At 43.4% G+C, this 22,123-nt stretch overlaps 1 protein-coding gene across 1 annotated transcript; it reads right to left on the bottom strand.

Annotated features, from left to right (window-relative positions):
• Positions 1-427: 427 nt before the first annotated feature.
• Positions 428-22,069, bottom strand: osbpl11 (oxysterol binding protein-like 11). Its single transcript, XM_006636352.3, has 13 exons — positions 21,613-22,069; positions 15,479-15,547; positions 14,139-14,314; positions 13,846-13,925; positions 12,858-13,046; positions 11,428-11,626; positions 10,169-10,305; positions 8,398-8,538; positions 7,425-7,902; positions 5,001-5,187; positions 3,991-4,176; positions 3,019-3,172; positions 428-2,604 (listed from the first exon to the last, which is right to left on the bottom strand). The coding sequence occupies exons 1-13, from the start codon at positions 21,726-21,728 to the stop codon at positions 2,548-2,550; spliced, it is 2,169 nt and encodes a 722-aa protein (XP_006636415.2). The 5' UTR covers positions 21,729-22,069; the 3' UTR covers positions 428-2,547.
• Positions 22,070-22,123: the final 54 nt, after the last annotated feature.

Genomic DNA, 22,123 nt, shown 5'->3' on the forward strand with positions numbered 1-22,123 from the left:
TATAATCGTATTTTTTAACATACGTTTAAGATAAAATATTCCTGAGTAGTAAAATAGTGTTAAAGAAGACATTTTTTGTTAATGTTTATTAGCGCCTTCAAAATGAAGCGATAGGCAGGGTCTGTACAATATTGGCTTTACCGCTAGAGGACAGCACGAGAATAGTTTTATGCAGCGGTATGTCGCCATCGGCCGCTTAATTTCACATCTCTGTTCTGATCGCCGATGAAGTCAGGAATGCATATTGAACAAGGACAACCACACCAAGCCTCAGACGTTACAGATAGTCCAGAATAACAACCATCCAAATTACTACACAAGAACATTGTGGTTGGTATAGAGGGTGTAGCCCAGGGAATCAAGGATGAAAGAAATACAGGAGAATACAGAATAGGAATACAGGAGAAAATTCACTCAAATCAATCAATAAATTACAATGGATTAGTAGTTTTATTTATTCAGAATATTTCACACTTATCTAAGACTACAAGGAGTGCCATCTTAAATTATATCAGTGCACTTCACAGGTTAGCAAGATGTACAGAATGGTTTAAGAACTAAGCAATGTGCACAAAACCACTCTATTTGTCAGTGTCATCGTAATGTTGAAAGTAACAGGTGTGTAGTCTGAGTAAGCACTTCTTTTCCCATTCACAGATTCCTTAAGTAGATACTGATGCAATTTCTCCAGTAAGGAAGAAACTTGTAATGACAAGGCGGCTAAAGATATTTATGCATATGTCAAGGTATCTTTTGAATGCTATGATGAAACAACAGATCTGGCTTTCCTTAAGAAGGACCTAGGTCATGCTGTGTACACAGACTGGAAGACACATGTGAGAAGCAATGGTGTTAAGGCACCATGTGGGAGAGAATAAGGTAGCTTATCATAAAAAAATCAAGTGCATGCAAAACACTGCTTGGAACACTCTTCCTCACCTGAAGCACTAAGATGTTTCCTATGGATGCGACGGGATTAGTCAGAAAAGCCATTCTCACATTTTTCTATCATTTGACACATATTTAAGCATGGATTGTGTATTGCATAAAAATATTTACAAGTGCAAATATGCACATCGCAGTTGAAGAACCAGTCACACACAGTATATACTGTATGGTTTCCTGTCATATAAAGCACGTGTGTGCTTTTGATTGCAATCTTTTCAAAACAAAACTTTTAAAAATCAAAACCTTTGCAGGAAGAGAAACATCATTTGGTTATCCAGCTCTGGTAAATGAACACTTGGATGGCTGGTCAATACTGAACTGGACATTTTAGGATGTTGACACTGTGCTGTGTAGAAAAAGACAAAACCAGGATTAGCTATGTGCAGTGGGGCAGCTGGATGAAACGGGTCCCCCCTGTATGTAAAGCACTTTTGGATAGAAAAACATTATCTGAATGCAAGGAATTGTTACCATTATTGTACTCATTCTGAGCACTTGTTGGTCATATTACCCCTCAATTAACAACAGCCAACAATCCAGTAATGTCCTGTTTCTGCTGCAGGTGAAAACACAGCTGTGACCTAATTTTATCTTACAACCATTTGAGGGAAACATGAACAAAACCCATTTCACAACTGACTGAAATATGCTGTACATTTTTTCAAACAACACTTTAACATGACAAGACATGCAGGGAAGATTGCAACCAAAAGAACAAAATTAACACAAAATAGCTACTTTTCAGAAAAAAGGCCAACCTTTTCACACTGTAAAGAAAAATCACCACTGATATGAGCACAATTACACTGAAATATCAAATTTCAAGGCTCAAAGACACTGACTCCAAGCTCTGAAGAATAAGCCACATGTATCAATTTTTTATGAATCCTAGGTTACCAGGTGACAATATTACATTTAGATGAAACACTAAACATTCTGCAAATAACACCAGTCTTCCATTAAAAGCCTTAGATTTATTTGAAGTGAGAAATTTCTCAGCTCGGAGTACCTGTCAGAGAGAAATACAGCATATAAAAGACAGCTTTGAAATCTGCTACTTAAGTCCTCAATCTCCTTAACTTTCCCACTGTTGTGCCTCCTTGTAAGAGGTTTGCTCTCTGAAAAGGGCAGTAAAATGTACGAAAAAAGTGCACAAGCCACCATGACCTCTCAGAAGTGGCATTGTGTGCTCAAACTCCCTGATAAGATAATACACGAATCTTTCAAGTTGAGTTCAACAGACTTCACCAAGACTTCAGCATTATTCTCTACTGCCAAAATCCATCTCTTTTAAGGCAGCATCAGTAAAGTACCTCTTATATGTACATGCTGTACAAGAATACAGATTGATTTGAAGACGTTTAGTATTTCACTTTACAAAAGTATTCATTGAACATTACAAAATATGCACCATGTTGTGTTGTACTTGCAAGTTAAAGTGCCCTGTTTCCATGTTTTGTACATTGTGGATGTACACCAGTGGCTTCTTCTGCAAATGAAACGCAAGTTGTAAATTGTTTTTTTTTTTCCCATGACATTAAAATAAACCACATCGCATGGCTGAATTAAAACTCCGTACAGGCATGGGAATCTCACACTTCAGGGGTTTGCGACTGTTGTTTTCCACAATGGCTTGTGATATACCCAGCCTTCACCCTGAAAAGAGAGACAAGTTGGACCCTTCAACATGTGCACTACTTTCACTGGCCCGTCTGAATCTGGTTCTTACAGTGCCAGAAATTCTGAGGCATAAATTAAGAGCTAGAAATGCTTACATCTCAATATATAACTTACACGACTTTCTCTGCATAAAAGCACTAAGAAGGATCAGGAAATTAAAAAAAAATACTTAACACACATAAAATGACACTTTCACAGGTAATTACCAAGAATGATGATAACTTATACCTCAAGCTGGAATCATGCTAAGATCCATTAAATACTGTATTACAAATCCTGGTCATGAAAGATACAAACTGAAAAGAGGTGGCTATTGATTTTTAAGCAAGGTACCAACTCAGAAATGATGTGCATGACTTGAAAAAGGGAATCCGGGTCTGTGTGTATTACCTCTCTGTGGAAATATTTGGTTCGCCACGGTGTTTCTGTTTCAGAGCGATGTCTCTCCTCCGTCCTCTGCCTCTCCTCTAAAAAGCGCTTGTGTTCCGTCGCCGTGTCGATATCTTTCTCCCGCAGTGACTCGGTAACGTGCTGCCACAGCCGTCTGCAACAAAGGGTCAGAGTTCAGCTTCAAAAAACACCAGCGCCGAGCTCACATCTTGAAAGCCTGTGGCCCAGAACAATTGGAAATTCCTGCAATCCACGTTTATAAAATATGCAAGTTGAACATTAAATACATGAACAGCTCAAGGACAGCAACGCACCACGCCTCAGAAGCAAATGATGTTCAGAGCCCTGACACAACCTGCTGTCTGCAGCACAGTATCTACATGGTTGGCTATAGTAGTGGAATCAGATGTCTTAATGTTTCTTTGGACACTTGTGTTTTAGCACTGCTGTGCGAGGGACAACACACGCTGGGCGAAGCCTGTGTCAGGAAGGATAGTACTACTGGGGTGATATTATTGATATGTTTAACTTGGGTCTTAAAACTGTTATGTAAAATAAATTGAGAACAGACATTGTCTGTTCCTTATTCTGCATAAATTCAGTAAACCTACAACAAAGCTACAGGTGAAATAAATCTAAAATGCATTCAAAGTTAACACTTGTCATAGTTAAATTAGCAATTATTTACAAAAAAACAACAAGTTTATGGAATTTTCAGTTGCACCAATTATTATAGAATCATTTTGCATGAACAAATGTAATGGGAGTTCATCCCACTGGTTTGGAGAGATCGAGGTGGGCATCTATCCTGTTTACATGCATTTTACATTCCGATGGTACAGCAGCTCATAATTTAGGTTTTCTTCCCTTCTTCATGCGGTGCCTGTTTTGAAAGGACCACCCATCCCACATAATATCACGTCAGTATCTGCCAAGCTTTGGTGGAGATTAGGAGCTTGAGGCTCTTCTCACCTGGACTCGTATGGCCCTTGCTGGACCAAAGGCCTCACCCTCTTCTTTGTGATGGGCAGGTGGGGGATGTCCACCACCCTGGTTTCTGCGGTGCTGGTGTACGTGAACTCCAAGACTCCGTTCCACTCGCCCTGCACTTTGCACACCACTGCGTTGGTTGGGTTGTGCTTTACTTCAGCCGTCACTCTGAGGGACGCGAGAGAGAGAAGACGGCACAAACATTCAGCTGGCTGGGCGCACCAAAAAAAAAAAACGGGCTACAAAAAAAAAGGTAAATCAAACTCATTAAGAGGCGAAAGCATGAAACTTCCATTTGAACCCTGGGTTTCCTGATACTTGTTCCCCCAGTGCTGATGGTGCAATATTACAAGAACAGGGAGTTTAATATGGTTTTCTAGCGAGAAAAGTAAAACTTAAATCAGCTGAATGTACACACTATACTCCCAACATTTTATTGAACAATTGTCAATGTCTACAATGGATCGGCACTGTGCAGTGCGTATCCTGGCTCGTGCCCGTTGGTTGTCAGGATAGGTTTTGGCTCCCCTGCGACCCTGTTTTGGATACAATGGTTAGAAAAAGGATGGGTGGATGAATTGTTCATGTCTGGGCGAAATCGCCTTCACCAGGACATCATTTGTTCTGAGGAGGGCCCTATTCCCGAAACACTGACAATCACTAAATAAAGCGCTATATTTGGAGTACAGAGCACGCGCATGCAGGTGACTCTACGCTATCCGCTGCTTCTTCTCTGGACCCACATCCAGGATTTTGGGGTGCCCGTTCTATTCCTCCCTGTTCGTAAAAACTGCAGTTGCGACCACAAGTGACTTCTCGTCCCTCCCCCTCCCTTCCGGAATGAGATCCGTACAGACGACATTTCCAGGAATACAAGCGACCCACGACTCAGGAAAAACAGCCCATCCGTCCGGCTTTCTTCTTCGGCGCGAACCGGCACGCAGCCCCCTCCAGGGACAGGCGCGCACCACACGCTGCACAGCCGCCCTTACTTGTGTAGCTTCCCGCCGTAGAAGGGCTTGGTCTGGAAGGTGATGGCTGCGGAGTAGCCCGTCTTGGCGCAGCCGACGTTGACCTTGCCTCCCAGCTCGACCCAGGGCACCGTGAGGATGGAGCGGGCGTAGGCGCAGGGCAGCGTGAAGGCGTACTCCTCCCCATGCTCCAGCAGGCTCAGCACGCCTCAAACAAGAGAGCGGGGGGCAAGCTGCATTACAGGGGCTTCACCCGTCCTCGACGCTGGTGCTATCAGAGACAACTTCCTGTCCCCCCAGCTGCCTGTTTGTAAGGAAACAGCCCTGCGCATGCCTACAATCAGCAGATCCAAAGGCTATTGGTTTACAAACAGAAGGAGATCCTCTGCATGGTTCTGCCAAACTTCCCATAGGAGATCTTCCACATATGTGGCCAGCAGCCATATCACCCTGCAACTCACAGCTGGCAGCCCCACTGGAGCTCAGCAGGTGTGAGCCTGGCCAGTACCTGGATGGGAGACCTCCTGGGAAACACTAAGGTTGCTGCTGGAAGAGGTGTTAGTGGGGCCAGCAGGGGGCGCTCACCCTGCGGTCCATGTGGGTCCTAATGCCACAGTATAGTGACGGGGACACTACACTGTAAACAGGCGCCGTCCTTCGGATGAGACGTAAAACTGAGGTCCTGACCCTCTGTGGTCATTAAAAATCCCAGGGCGTTTCTTGAAAAGAGTAGGGGTGTAACCCCTGGTGTCCTGGCCAAATTTCCCATTGGCCCTTACCAATCATGGCCTCCTAATAATCCCCATCTATGAATTGGCTTCATTACTCTGTTCTCCTCCCCACTGATAGCTGATGTGTGGTGAGTGTTCTGGCGCACTATGGCTGCCGTCGCATCATCCAGGTGGGGCTGCACATTGGTGGTGGTGGAGGGGATTCCCATTACCTGTAAAGTGCTTTGAGCGGAGTGTCCAGAAAAGCGCTATATAAGTGTAAGCAATTATTATTATATGCAGACAACCAAAAGCACAAGCGCTAAACTCAAGCAGAAACTACCCACAGATGCTTTTTTTAAAAAAGAGATGTCATTGCTTTTGCAAAGAAGTAAAACAAGAAAATGGCCAGTGTTCTTTTGTGCAGACTGCTAATGGACTGATAGATTAGCTAAAATAATGTTCCCATAATGTCCCCCACCTTTGAAACTGTCTCTGTAGCTTATAAAATAAGATTAAAGTGTCTCAGGGCTATATCAGAAAAAATCTTTTGAGCAAACATACCACTATTGACAATGGGTAAACGATGGGTAAATAAAATATACAACATCCAGTTTAGCAATTGTTTCTAGTGAACAAACTGCAGGAAATACTATGTTGTGCACATTTCATCTAGTTCAGCTACAGGATGTGTGATTGAAGCCCCAGCTTCAGTTCCTCAGGTCCGGAGTCCTTCAGGATTTCCATGTCTTTTTCGTTTATAACCAGCTCTACTCTTGAAAGAAACGTAAATATTTCCTTTTCTAAACGTATCGAAATAAAACGTAATTTGTCCAACTTATCCCTTTTCCCAACAGCCTTATGATGCTGACAATTCAAAAGGGCAGAAAACTTGCTAGATTCTGGACCCTAATGCCTGGAGTTGGAAACCCAAGCTTGAAAAGGCTTCTTTTAAAAAATCTGTTAACGTAGCACATTGTTTACAATGAAGTACTGTACAACTAGGTGTTAAAAATGCAGAGCAAGCAAAGTCTTCATGATTCCAGCAAAATCTAAAATGGTCGTTAATTAAAGAGTTGCAGGCACCAACATCCCACCTCCTAAATCTTTTTTAACAGCAAGGAAACGGTTATGCACCACCTTTTTTTTATATCCTAGGTTATTCATCTCTTTCGTGGTATTTAACGTAGGAAACACACCCTGAAGTACACTGTTCTTCAAAACCCAGTTTTGAAGATCTGTAATTTAAAAAAAAAAAACTTTCAACATCAATTTGGCAGGGAACCCGAGACAAAGTGTGAAAAGTCTTCATGTTGATACAGGTCTAAAGAAGCTGTGGCATTTACAGTTCGTGCTGAGCAAGAATGCACAGGGGAGCCAATTTAAAACCTGCTGTGCATCATGTCTTCTTGGACAAGTAACTTTGCTTTGCACTTGATTTAAAGAGTACCACACTCACTTTGCTATCTCCTAATTAGGGAAACAGCTAACATCTAATTATTACTTAAGCCAACAAATGTGGTGCCTTGCATGGCACTATGCAGCAGGGCTCAGGATGAAGGAGCTGGTGAAAACTGTACCAGCGATGCCACACTAAAGCACAACTGAGAGGAGGAATCTGGAAAAATCTAAGAAGATGGTGAAACGCAACAGCAATTAAAAAAACCCAAATCAATATCAAAATATTTGTGCTACGACCTCCAAGCCAATGCAATCAAGGATGGAGGAGCCCTACCTTCCCCAATCATGGACACGCCAATGGACATCCCCATGAACTTGCTTTTCGTCCACACATGAGTGTTCACGCACATTTTCTTCTCCTGGCACTCCGCATAAAAGCCGGACACAGGAGGGTGATGGGACACCTGCTCCGCCACGAAGCGGATGAGGTAGCAGTCTGAGGCCTCCTGGCCTCCCTCCAGCCCGGCCTTGTTGAGGCTGCCCTGGGAGGACGAGATGTTGTCCCTCTTGTCCTTGGGCACTCTCCAGGAGCAGTGGAAAGTCTCCCCAATGATGGGGTTGTAGGGCTTCTTGGCGATGGCCCCCTTGCGTCCTTCGTGGAAGGAGGTGAGGTAATACTCCACGAAGCGGACCATGCGCTCCTCGGGGCTCCTGCCGTCAGAGATGGCGAGGAAGAGGTCAGGGTGGGACATGAAGTCGGCGTACATCTCCAGCAAGGAGCGCTTCTCCAGGATGAAGGTTGGCAGCACCACCTGGGAGGTCACCATAAGACAGATAGACACACATCACCCCGAAGAAGAAGGAAAACTCAAAACGGGCAAGACAGCGCAGGAGCCACACTCATGGCCCTGAGGGAGGCCTCTATACTAGACAAGCATGCCATCCGTTCCACAAAGGCATCTGGCCTTGTGCAAGTCATCATTTCATCATGCAAGCCAAACGTATGCTTTGTTTCAACTAAAAAAAAAAAAAAAAAAAAAATCAGATGAACACTTCCAGTCTGGAATCTGGAGAGATATATAGGCCCAACACTGAATGGAATTCCAACATGAGCTTACTTAAACGTTTCTAGGAAAGGTTAAATGTTTCGTCTTTCTCCAGCTTGATCAACGCTCATGGCCCTTTTACCCGATTCCAGATTTCACACGTGCCAAAAGTGGAAGCAAAGTCTGACCGTGTACAAGCGATTTCCTGCGTGCAGTTTTAAAACGAAGAGTTAGGAGGCTGAACTCGAGCCAGTGCCGCACCCGGGTGAGGTCCATGCCGAGCTTGAGCTGCGAGAGGAGGTGCAGGATCACGCTGCGCTGCTCCTCCACTGCCCCCAGGTCGTCCTCCTGGTCAGCAAAGGCGTCTTCCACCTCGTCCTCCCAGTCCACATCCTCTTGTTCCTGACAAGAGCACAGGGCTTTCTCAGCCTAGACCGTCCTTTCCTCTTTGACAAGGGAAATGCAACTCAACCGAATACTACTGAAAAAAAAGACCGGCAAAGACTTGCCAAATTAATGGAAACCCCTACCTAATAATATACTGGGATTTGGCAGCCACCAATTGCTAAACTGTGCTTTGCCTATTTGATTGCATGTGTCCAACCAACATGACTTTGCCCCTTTCTCACACATTCTCTCTGGCCTAGAAGACAGTGTTTTGCCCCTTTCCTGACAGTTCAAGGATGTGTGCCAACTGGCATGAGCCAGTTCCCACAATGGGACCCTTTCAAGTCTACCTCCCTGATATAAAGTCGTCCATACTGTAGTTATCCTTTCCAGAGATCACCTGATGGAATTATAGAACTCATCACATTTGCATTACGTGCAGCTGTTGCTGGGAGAATCAAGTTGATTTGACGAGGATAGAGGCCTCCTTTCACTCCTTACACCCAGCCGACATGAAGCTAAACTACACAGAAATAGTTTCATTCTACCAGAAACTGGAAAAAAGTCCCACAAGCTCACAACTGATTTATCTGATCTAACTGATCTGTAGACATGGTCCTCCTTAACATAAAAACGAATCTTGTATACATATCAAGATTAACCTTCATGAGGTTTTCAGTGTGCTCCTTCAAACATCTTTCATCTGAGGATTGTTTTCATTTTTTAATTTATAACAATTCACACCCTAAACACAGATTCATTTTTCACAACACAGGGTGCCTTTCATCATAAAAACCAACTGGTATCTACTTTTACTCTTACATCTAAAAAAACAAACAAGAGTGTATAAATTGTTTTTCTTTCAGGCAATATGTTCTAAAAGAATATTGTTGACATGCATAGAAAATACATGTCATTTCAAACAAGAATCCTAAATTAAGCAGTAAAGATATATGAATTTTAAATCATCCAATAATCGACAACCAGCATCACGCTTGTGATTCTAAGATACCTGGCTGCTGTGACAGAATACCTAGAAAATTCATGTTAGAATATTTGAACTTGTTAAGAACGGCTCACGTTTCAGCAGTAGCAATGAAGACTATTTTCAAGGAGAAGGTGGTGGAATACCTCAAGCAGGTAAGATCAATTACTGCTAACACAAAGCCACTCATTTATTTTTTAAGGGCAATAAACTGGTTTCCAACGATACAGCTGTTTCATTTTTATTCTACTAAACTGATGGCTCTGCAAAACTTGGTAACTCTGCTCAGTTACCATGCTGCATTTTCTGCAATACCGCAGCAATAATTTCAAAAAAGTTAAAACTTCAAAAATAATTACAAATTGGTGAATAATCCCACAATCCAACTTTAGTTTGGACTAACAGCCCAAACATAGGAACCCCTTAGTAGACTCTTACCTGCTTTAAAACCCCAACGGGCTAGAATTCAAACACCACCTTAATCCTTCAAAAGAGGGATTTTCATACCCTAAAAGGGCGTTTTCCCCTAAAATGCCAACAATACTCCATTACAGGACTTATCCTGCCAAAGGAACAGGTTTATCTTGAACCAGTACTTCTCAGCACAGAAACCACCTCTTGCTCCGAGTAACAAAAACACATTGGAGCCGCAAGCCCTACCCCAGCCAAGCTGCAGGGCTCCGTGCTCAACTGCTCCCCGCTACTCGCAGGCTTGTTCTCCGCAGAGAAGCCCTGCAGCACGTCTCCATTCTTCAGGTGCTCCGGCAGCTTGGGCTCCAGCCACTCGATGGTAGCTCCTGAAACGAACGGCACATTCAGCTCAGACGTGCTCATGCTCCTCGAGCCCTTGGAGGCCAAGGCCGGTAGAAAAAAAAACATGCGAGAGACGAGGGCAGCTCACAAAAAGACATGTAGCTGCCTGACCCAAGAGGAGGAGGAGGAGGAGGAAAAGCAGAAAAAAAAATGAGGGCAATTCCTGCCCAACAGTAACTACTGCCACACCTGATTGGTCACAGAGCGAAACACCTTCCTTCATGCACAGTGGGTTACATGAACCACGAACACCTGTAACTAGATCCTGAAAGGCACCTAACTCTAGAACAGACCGACGTGATGAAGCAGCAGCTCATCGGGTGTTTCTTTTCGTTAACTCTTTCAGCTCTCGGGTTTTGGGGCGCAGCCTGCTCAAAACAACTGCGGTAGCGGCAGGGAAATTTTTACAGGACTCTGTAGTAAGAGGTGGCAAAGAAAGAAACGACAGCTGCAAGATAACTTTTCTCAGGAATTTAAATAAGGAGCATCTGGCCACGTGACTTAAATATGTTCCAAGCCGAGACAGTCATACGTAGTTAATATAAGCAGCAAACAGTTCTTTATAGTCATAAAGACCCGGCCTGAGGGCCACTGTTATTAATTTCAGCACAAAAGCCACAATGCACAGCTGCTGAATTAATAATAACCTTTGCCGTTACCAGCAGAGAGGTCGGAGCACCATTTGGAAAGCTGTCAGCCTGTTCTGTTAATGACTTCCAGTGTCTCTGGTTACTCAAGCTAGCCTATCAAGGTAGATAAGATTCCTCATTAATTATAAAAAAATATTCCACTCTCTACTTCACAACAGCTGTGGAGAGCTTCAGGGATGTGAAACCCCACAATCTTGTGGATCTACAGAATTAAAAGCCTCCTTATGCAACAGCTTTATGTCACCTTACCCTTAAGTTCAAAGAATAGCTCGTGGACAGATGTAATGTCCAAATAGCACAAGCACCACCTTTGCACTCGAACCCCTCAGTCTAAAAAACAAGGGAGAATTTTCAGAGCTGATTTACTCCCAAAATAGGCTGCGCTGAAAACAAGTTGCCATGTTCCACCTGAGTATGGAAGACCTAGTTCTTCAGGAGGCGGTTTTGAGGACTCACCCGAAAGAGGGCCCTTCTGCTGAGCCACCTGCTGGAGCTGTAGGATGTGGAAGCAGTCGTTGAGGCAGTTCATGGTTGCCATAGAAGTGGCTTTGAGCATGAGGAGGTCCTGGTCAAGAGGAGAGAGGCCTGTAGCAGATGGCAGACCCTCGATGGTCTGGATCAGGTCTCTGTGCTTCCCTTGTGCCTGGGTCATCATCTGCAGACAGACAGGAGAGAAAGGACCGTACAAGGCTAGCCTGCAGTCTCAAATCCAGAGAACGTCTGCCTCTCTGTTTTTCACTCACTTCAAGAGAAAAACAGTCTTTAGCCTAAAACAGTTAATATACATCATGCCACTCCCATCAAGATTTTTTAAAGAATTCATGGCCAAACTAACGTAAATTAATTTAAATTGCTTTGTTTGTTTTATGGTTTAGTTAAAAAAAATGTTACAGATGTTACATCATGTTAACACCTGCCTAGTTTCGGCAAAGACGGATCCGTTTTTGCCGAAGCAGGGGCTGTTTTTGTCTGTATTTTAAAAAAATCTTTATTCCATAGGCCTGAAATCATATTTAAAAACTAAATCTCAAATGAATTAAATATATTTGTACAGCTGTTTTGTGAAGCATATAAAAACATTTGTCCAGAAATGAATATTTTTCATATAATTATATATAATTTCATACCATAGTATGACATGCAAAAGACACTAAAAAAATAGTGACATTTTGCAGATGGAATGAGTTTCTGTACAAATGAAACAAGAGGAGCTTCAGGTCCTAACCACTTTGTCTGGTCTAGTCAATGAAAGATTGATTACACAACAGTTCAGTGACCTGGATATGCATACAAACTCAGGGCAAGATACTGAAAATCTGGACCAGATTTACAAAATAACTTTCGGCGAAGGAACTGTAGTTTGTACATACTTCCTCTTCAAGATGACCATGTGCCATATGAATTCTGTCAGTGACCTGAGTTATGGTCAGTATATATATATACACACACAGTACGTGTGTGTAATAAGATAAGATCACTTTATTAGCCATATACCACTTCTTGCATTAGGAAGTTGTCTTTTTTGCATACCCCAACTTGCTCTCCATGAGATACACAGATGAGGAGAGAGAAGCTGGGGGTCAGAGCGCAGGGTCAGCCATTTATATGGCGCCCCTGGAGCAGCTGGGGTTAGGGGCCTTGCTCAGGGGCCCAACGGAGTAGGATTCCTCTGCCGGCCGCGGGATTTGAACCGGCAACCTTCCAGCCACAGGCGCAGAGCCTTAGACACAGAGCCACCACACCGCCCTGGTGCATGCCTATAGCCTGTAACAGGCAATAGTCGGCTATAGTGTAGCAATCCAATCAAGACGAAGGAGCATTTGCTTTGAGCGTCTGGGTCAACGGAGCGAAACACAAGCAGAAATCTCGAGGGCCAGAAGTCGCACCTCCCTGACGTCCACCAGGTGGTCCGGCTGCAGGGACCTCTTGCTGGCCGATGTCGCCGAGCCCTTGTGCAGTTGCGAGATGCCGAAGAACGAGGCAGCGTTCTGACTGGGCCTCCGCTGCATCAGCGGGGACTTACCACTGCCCTGGGAGGCCACAGAGAAACTCCGGGACTTCAGGGGCGGATTGTTCTAAGAAAAAAAACAAGGATTACTTATGGAAAGCGATTCCTGACTGACTCGGGAGTTAATCCAAAACAGGGGTGATCAACCAGCTGCCCAGCGCTAGGGCTGGGGAGCCCCTATAAAGTACCTGCCAGGTGAAGCATCACATAGGAACAAAGCTAAAAGGTACGGCTCCATAATTCTATTCACTGTTGCAGTTCAGAATGTTCTCATGTTTTCCATTTAGTTTTTACATTAACCACTAGGGGTCATCGGTGGCTGAAAGTTTATGAGTTCAGTTCAGTTTGTCATATGCACAAGTGCAATGAAATGTTTATTTGCATGAGATAAGATAAGATCACTTTATTGGCCATATACAATTTCACGTATTAGGAATTTGTCTTTTTTGCATACCCCCACTTGCTCTCCATGAGACACACAGAGAGGGAGAGAAGCTGGGGGTCAGAGCGCAGTCAGCCATTTATACATGCTCCGGTACAAAAACAAACACAGGAAAGCAGCAGCAACAAAAAGTTAGAGACTAGCAACAACAAGAGCTAGATCCAATACAATCTGCTCCTTTACTTTCTGTGATCCTTCTGCTTTCTTATGTTTCAAACAAAAATAGAATCAAACACAAAAGTAATTTTGCCACGCTACATCCATCTGAACATTTCTCTGCCGTCCAAGAATCACAATCAGTTTCAATTAGTAATGACGACAATGACCAGGGAAAGCTTTTTGACGAGTGAAGGCGAAGATGATTCATGACTCAGAGTCGGATAACACAGTATTCAAAGGGGAAAGAAGGAAGCACTATCCTAACCTTGCCCAAGGCCTCCGTGTGATGCTGAGTACAAATCTGAAGTCTGCTAACCCAGTGCTGTCTTTCTTTAGCATCTGTGGCTGCAAAGTAAATAGACAGGTCATTAAATCATTTGGAAAAGAGATCTAGATCACCAAACTGTCAGTCCCATCAGTGGCTGCAGTGCGAAGGCTTTGAAGTTTCTTTAAAAAAAAACAAGCAGAGACGGGACTTGTTTTTTTAAATCAGGCTTTAATGCGCAGGCTCTCTGCGGCGTCTGCGGAGATCGGGCTCCCGAGCAGCAAGCCTGGTACCTCTGAGCTTGTACTGCTCCCCGCTGATGGCGTTGACGGTGAAGGTGTGCGAGTCCTCATCGCTGGGGGAGATCACAGCCCCTGCCAGGGGCAGAGTTCCGCGGGGCTTCTGGGGCCTGGACTGCTCATTCACAAAGTACTCCAGCACCCCTGCCTCATTGTTCAAGACAAAAAACCTGCAGGGGGAACAACAGATACCTGAAAGGCGGCATTTAGCATGGCGTACTGAAGATGTTCTTATCATTATTAATTATTTTTTATTTAGCTTGAGCATCATGTGCTACTAAGAAGGGGCACATTTCTCTCTGATCTATTTTTTTTTTTAGTTGTTAAAGCTTCTCACAGATTTGGCAGAATATAAATGCAAAGATACAATTTCATATTTCCTAGTTTTGGGGGGGGGGGTGTAGAATAGGGTGGAGTAGGTTTCGGAAAGAGAGGCTAAACGAGTATGTGCCTGTCACACGTCTCACAGCACTGCCATACTGAAGAAGAATGCACTGTGGGATGGAAATCAACCTGGAGGTAAACAGGCCATTTGGCATTTGGCAAAGCTTGTAGTACTAGCAAGCTGAGGCACAATACTTGGCCCAGGCTGCCTTCCCATTTAGGGTTACACTGACTAAAACCTTGTGTGACCCTCTGCTATTTTCATTCAGGAAGTTATGAGGCCCTTGAGTAGTAAGCATCCTAAAAATGAGTACTAGCTTTTTTTAAACATTCTTTCCAAATCCATGCCCAGTGTACTATGGAATAACCTTCTTCAGATTATGTGTTTTTTGATGTGTATGTAGTCCTACTACTGTATTAAGAACACCACAACACAAAATGACTGTAAACAGTCCAGAGAAGACTGACTAGTAAATTTCTGAGCACCAAAAAATGTCTTACACTGACAGGTTAAAATAAATGAATGTTTTAGTCCCTGAAGAGAGAGGACAAGCTGAAACTAAGGGAAAGTGCGTTTAAAATGGTAAAAAAAAGACCACACATTTTCACACAAAAGACAGGGAGAGTGGAACAAGCTACCTAGCCATGTCATTGAAGTCTATACCCTGGCTTGTTTCTGGAAGCAGCTGAATGAGATTCTTGGGTCAAATGATCTGTAGTTGGATCAACCAACAAAAACTTTTAAGAAATGAAACTACAAAGGCAGAATGTTGCACCACAGGCTGATGATTGGTGTTAAATGTATTCCATTTCCGTATCTGCCATTTTTGCTATAGATAGATAAACATCTTTCCAAATCTCAAGCAGCTGGTGTTTGCACAGACAGGAACCGTTTACTGGTCAGTGCTATTGATCTTCAGCCTCTAATCTGCTCAGTGCATTTCACTCACCTGTACTGCCAGCCCGTGACAAGGTTGGTGTACTTCATCAGGTAGCCATCAATATTCTCCATGTGATCACTGCATCAAGAAAACAAGATTGTTCAAGATACCTCTTTTAACGTTTCTAAAACCAATGCAGACTCCAGGTGTTAGAATTACAAACAAATTAAAACTTAAAATAAACAACTTTGGGTATGATAGTCACATGTCTAGTGCTGCTTAAGAGCTAGCAGAGGAATAATCACAGCTTGAGCTTGAGAGTAATATTGCACCCCAGCTAGCGTCCTGCAATATGTGCAGTGTCTGCACTAGCTTTGCACTGATTTTTATTATGATCTTGTTCTGCCTTAATTTGACTGTACTGTTAGCCCTATAAATGGTATAGATCAGGAGGATTATGGAAGGGGCATAATGTTCCCACATTGCCTAGGTTTATCCTACAGCAAGCAAGCAAAGTGGTTTGACTGACAAGTAGGTGATCATAGGCAGATGTTCAAATACACTTGTACACTGCATGGTCTTGTGTACAAAAACCCAATTTCCCAGCTCAACTGTTTATGTGAAGGTAAACCAATTTAAGCTGTGGTAATGCAATCTCTTTTGCAGGAAAGAAAACATTACGAGTAGTAAAGAATTTGTAATCTAGAAGTCAATAAATGCTCAATTTCCTGGTTCTGAATATAGTAGGCAAATGCACCTAAGTACCATTAATGTGACCGTCATTGATTTGTGAATAAACCTGAGAGCATTTAACGCACACTGAAGCCTCTCCGTCTTTTACACCATCTCCTTCACGTTGCAGTCCAGGCTTCTATCACTGTGCTGATGGAAAAAGCTCTGTGAAAGCTCACTGCAGATCATAACTAATGCACAGAAGCCTCGCATTCACACACACAAGGCCTCCTGTGCAACCTGGCATTTTTATTATTTGCTCCCAAAAGGAATATTGTTACTTTCCAGGTAAACGCAACATGCAGATTGCAGTGCAATATGAGTCTCCCCTCTTACATCATTCTGCTCAAACATAAGGAGTTTGAAAGCGACAAGACACCATATGTAGCTTTTCATGTTTTCAAGAGAGCATCCCAAGGTATTTGTTAATCCATCCATTACCAGAACGGCATTTCTTTCTGGGATAGGGGTCACGAAAACTACGTCCATCCTGGAAGCACAGACAGCAAGACAGAACTGCACCCTGGACAGGACACCTGTCACGTGGAACTACATCACAGACAAAATCACAGTGCACCTCACAGGGCGCTCGGATACAGAGACTTTTTAGAGACAAGAATGAACCTGGCCAGTATGTCTTTGGAAAACGGTGAAACCAGAAAATAAAACGTATACAAATGAGTGAACGTAAACTCCAAACCCAGGACCCAGAGCTGTGAGGATCTCAGCTGCAAAGTCACTGTGCCTCCTACATACATCAAGGAATTATTCACAGAAAATACAGCAGCATTTAAAAGGCCTGTGTCCTTGACAATCCTGCCTTGTGAAGAACTTTCAAGGTTGAGAAAATTACACTAACACCCTGCCATTACTATCTGAGAGCTTCTGTTTGAGCTGTTGACTGAAGCAAACAGATTTCCAGCAGTCACATCGGAGAATTCTCAAGACAGTCTTCGCTTTGTCGGCTCTCTTAATTGCATTCTACAAACAGGTACGTCATCCCTGAAGGCTGCAGTCCCAGGAACCAGGAAAGCACAATAACCTTCAAGTTGTTAACGAAGACGCCAGAGCAACAGGCCTACCTCAGCAATGCACTCCCCAAGGCTAAGAGTGGCTGGGCAATTTCATCTAATTTCACACACCAAAAACAGCACTGATCCATCAGACAAAGCAGGCGACTCTACACTGCGAGTCCCAGACTGGACAACAATTCTTCAACTATGAACACAACTGTAAAAAATCTGAAAATGGGGTGCTAAATAACTAACCTGCTGCTGTTCACGTCTCAGGGTCCTCAGTGAAGCGATTTTGAAAACCACTTGTAGAAACTACGAAGGCTTGGAGTGTTGATGTTAACAGAATTTTCAGATTCTGGGCAGCATGGCAAACATTTAAAAGGGTAAACAACATTAGGATAGTTACAAATGTAGTGTATAAAACATAGGATTTTGTGTTAATATTCTATAATGTACCAGTATGACCTTCTTACTTTCAGTTTTGGTCACTACAGTACATTTGGAGACCTAGGCCTCCCTGTCTGCTTCACTACAGGGGGAGAAGGCAGTGGAGGTTTCTAAAAAATAGGGCATGTGTGTCCTTTAAAGATCAGTGGGATTTTCAGTTGCTTTTTTAAGTTGCTGCTTGACCCATGCAAAAGCATGAGCTACAGCTCACAGAACCAGTTCAGAGCCGAGCAACTAGATGCATTCTGGGAATGTCCCTAAAGGATGCCCTACATTAACAAGTAGCTGAACCTTCTTAGTCTTTTTATGACTTCTTCAGAATCAACAGTGAACACAAACCAGAGGACACTTCTGAAAACAGCAGGCAGGCGGGTTTAAGACCGAGAACAGGCCTGGGGATCTGTGGAGCGAGGTACCCAGCCGTGTTGTTGAAGCCAACACCCCGAGCGAGGTCTTCAGATCACTTATCTGTCAGCAACCAAACAGGCTTGGTGGGCTGAACAGCCTCCTCTTTTTACACATATTTAGTATGTTTGTACTGAACTGAAAAGGCAACTTTAATCAACACTAGTCAGAGAATATTTAGATAAAAATATGAATGTAACACACCCATTGTTTTAGATAACACTTCACAACTGGCACAAAGAGTACTGCTTTTTAGAATGCATCAACAATAATAAAAAACAATATTTCCACCTAGTCCTTCATACATGTTACTGGTATTTAATTTAGCATTTAACATTAACTGTATAATGAACTTATAGGGGATGGCCCTACATATAAAGAATGTTTTGGGTTTCTACCGAACCTTGAAAGGAAAACCTCTGAAACACATTCCCCAGACACAATAAGAGAATCTAAAAATCAAGTAAAATCACAGTACGAAAGCAATACGTAAAGAGCTTCCCAGACTCCCATTAACCTCCTTACTGTAAACAGGAGGATGCTTATAAAAATCTTGCTGACAGTACAAGGTCTTTTCACATGCTCCACCAGACAATCACAGCCTCTGAATGACATTATCTTTCTCCAGCGTGCTTCAATCTTTAGTTTTAAATATTTAAGAATTCTCCCAGACTACTTGTCATTCTAGCTAACATGTTTCTGACAGGGATTCATAATACTACTGTGTCACATGAGCTTCATTTTAAACAAATGTGTTGAGCAGAGTCAAAGGGTAACTAACCTGTAACAACATAATATTTCCATGGAAAACACTGTCCGATTTAACAAACTTCCATTAGAAAGATCTAGAAACTGATGGTTAAACGCAGTGAAAAGCAACGTCAGCCCATTGTTCCTAATTCAGCTCTTCTGACTCATGATTGGAGATTAAATTTCATCTGCGACAGGCCTGAAAAATAAGCAGATGCCTTCTGAAGCTTATTTTAAGGGCTTGGTGTCTAGACACTGCATCTTTGGGAAATAAAATGTTTCACTTAAGGTTGCCGGATCCTGGAGTGCTAGCACAGTTCAGCATTAGTACATAAAAGATGGGTTTCCTCAACAGTAAAAAAAAAAAACGAAGGCTTGTACTGGCTTTCATTTCTAATTGCTGCCTTGTTACTCTCACAGTACCGCAGGCTATATCTGATGCAAACAAGCTCAGGCAGAAGGTGTTTTGTCTCTTGCAGACAGAACACCTCACACGACAGCTCCATGGTCTTCCATAGCAGAACCAGACCCTGGGTACCTCCTGAATTCCTGCCCGCAAAATGCTAAGCTGTCCTAAACAAATACAAACAGATAATAATACATTTGAAAAAGCAAGCACAAATGATAATTGTTCAATTGGTTCAATGATGTTCATCACTTCTCTGCACTAACAACGAAGGGGGGGAAAACATTCTCTTGTCAATTCTGGACTCTATCATTCGAGGCCCATTAAAGCAGATACCACTGCACACCTCGGGCATGAGCAACCCATCCCGTATTTCTCTTTTATTCTAGAAACAACACTGTAAAGTCACAATAACGAGCCGAATGAAATATTTCAAACCAAAGAAGAAAAAAAAAGACAGATTACATCTGTTTTTTCTGTACGGTCTCGTGAAGGTAATATGAAAAAACGAATCGGTTTCGGGTTGTAAAATCCGCAGTGTTGCAGCAGGTCAGCTTCGAGTAGCACAGTCTGTCCTGGCATGAGAGAAGCGCGTAACGTCCCAGCTTGTCTGAGGGTTTTGCTTTTACCTTCAGGCTGGCTTGACACCTTCAAGTAGGAAACACTAACAGCAACATCAGACACAAACTTGATTTAAGCTTCACAAAGATTGACTGTCAAGCACAGGGGTCTCAAGCTCAATTCTCAGCCTGGGCAGTTTTCTTAGATAGAGGATTTTGTAAGGTCCTATGCAGCTGATTACTTCATACATTCACTTCATTAAAAGGTCTAGTTACTTACAAGACACCCTGCTTACAAATATTACAATTATAAAGTCAACGAAATCTCTAGATCAATTATGTAACAGACTTCAGGTCTTCTAAAAACAGAATACACAATATTACACCCCCCAGAAACTACTTTTGTTGAAAATAAAAATTACAGAATGATCTAGCTGGAGTACATTATTTCTAACCTCAGCATACTGATGTTTATACAGTCTTCCAACTTTCTGCTTAAGAATCAGCACTCTTATTTCTACAAATACAAACCTCCTAACAGCTTACTAGATTATAATGACTAACGAGTTGGACTAATATATCACCAACTGCCACTGAGTTTTCCTTCCACTTCAGTCCTTTTGGTGACATTTCAGCGCACACGCCCACAAGACAGCAGGTCTAAAGCTCTTTATTAATGCTGAGACCACCTCGTTCAGGTTTTTCAGGGTTGAAAGTAAAACTGAAATCAATTAGCCTGAGATCAGAGTGGCACAGAGGTTAGCATTGCTGCCTCACAGCGCTGGGGCCCTGGATTCAAGTCCTGGGATCCTATCTGCGTGGAGTTTGCATGTTCTCCCCAATGTTTGCGTGGGTCTCCTCCCACAGTCCAAAGACATGCTGATGGGTTAGCTGGCTTCTGGGAAACGTGGCCCTGGTGTGAACGTGTGCGTGTCTCTGTTTGTGTCACTGTGTCTGCCCGCAATAAACGTGTGTCCTGCCTGGCGTCCCTTGCTTGCTGGGATAGGCTCTGGTTCCTCCGTGACCCCGATTCGGATAAAGCCGTTAGAAAATGGATAGGTTGATGGATGGATAGACTGTGAGTAAGAACTTGGCTGGAGCAAAACAGGACAAACCTTAGGACCAGAGCTGGAAGCTACTGATCTCACAGATGAGGTAAGGGCAAGCCAAACGCCAAGATCAAATAGATTCACAATAGTGCAACAGGGAGTAAAAACATCCTTGCAACTCTGGCAACGCAATTAAGACTCAAGAGTTAATCAAGTGGCAGTAGGATTCGAAACTTAATTTGGGGAATATGCCATCTGAAATATACTGCTAGGCTGGTAAAAAAAAAAAATCAATAAACGTGTACGTTTTCTTCACCGCAGCACTCAAGCCTACATTAAGGACTGAAACTAACAACAGATCAAATGGCACAAAAATCAAGTTCCCAAAACAAGCTCGCTGGCAAGGTTGAAAAACACTACGCACTTCTATTTCTTGCATTTATAAACAACTGTCAAGGGAATACGTTTTAAGGTGGTGATTTTATCGTTGATCGTGATTTTAGAGAGCTGGTGAGGATTCAGGTCTCAATGAGCGGTCACAGCCCCCGTGTTGAGTCACTTGGTATCTCTCGGGCATCGACTAGACCAGCTCATCGGCTTCCTTTGAAGTCGTGTGGTGTTTTTGTTTTGTCGTGGGAAAATCCCCGTCTGAGAGAAACGTTTTTCAACGCAGTTGAAGTAACAACAAGCGGCGTTTTAACACCGTGGCCAAGCATCGGTGACGTTTCAGAGAAGCTTGCGTGTTTTGTTTAAGCCAGTCCCTTGCATTCCCGCACCCAGGCTGTGAGCACCGAGTTCAAGATTTGAAAAATAATACATTTCATATTAAACATATTACCTGTACTGCCAGCCCTTTGAGGTTCCCCTCCCCGAGGCTGGAGTCTTACTCTGGTTATAGAGCTCCAGCTTTCCTTCACTCTCCGATATTCGCATCGCTGTTACTTCCCCTTGCATGATCCCCGGCTGTATTCCCGGACCCACGCAGCGTGGAAAGGTGGAGGTCCCGCAGAGTTCAACACCTTAACCCCGCGGTACAGCAGGGTCCACTCTGCTACTGTCCGGCGGGGCCCTGTACTTCCAGAGGCCTCACACAAGTCAGAGAGGGGAAAGCGACGCGAGGAAACTAGCAGAAACCATCCAGACCTGCTGGACTGTGGCCGCCGACCCCAATCTGTTTCATCATTTCACGATTTTACACCCGATTTAAATGATTTCCAGTCCCCAGCTTTCTCCACAGCAGACAAGACCCAGCTCCGTCCCTGAAAATCTCAAAATGATTCACTGAGTCATGTGACACAGCATGGGTGGGTGGAGGAAGGGGGGTCAGGTTCACACAATCACTTCCGAGG

Source organism: Lepisosteus oculatus, chromosome 12, assembly GCF_040954835.1.
Source record: "Lepisosteus oculatus isolate fLepOcu1 chromosome 12, fLepOcu1.hap2, whole genome shotgun sequence".
Taxonomy (NCBI): domain Eukaryota; kingdom Metazoa; phylum Chordata; class Actinopteri; order Semionotiformes; family Lepisosteidae; genus Lepisosteus; species Lepisosteus oculatus.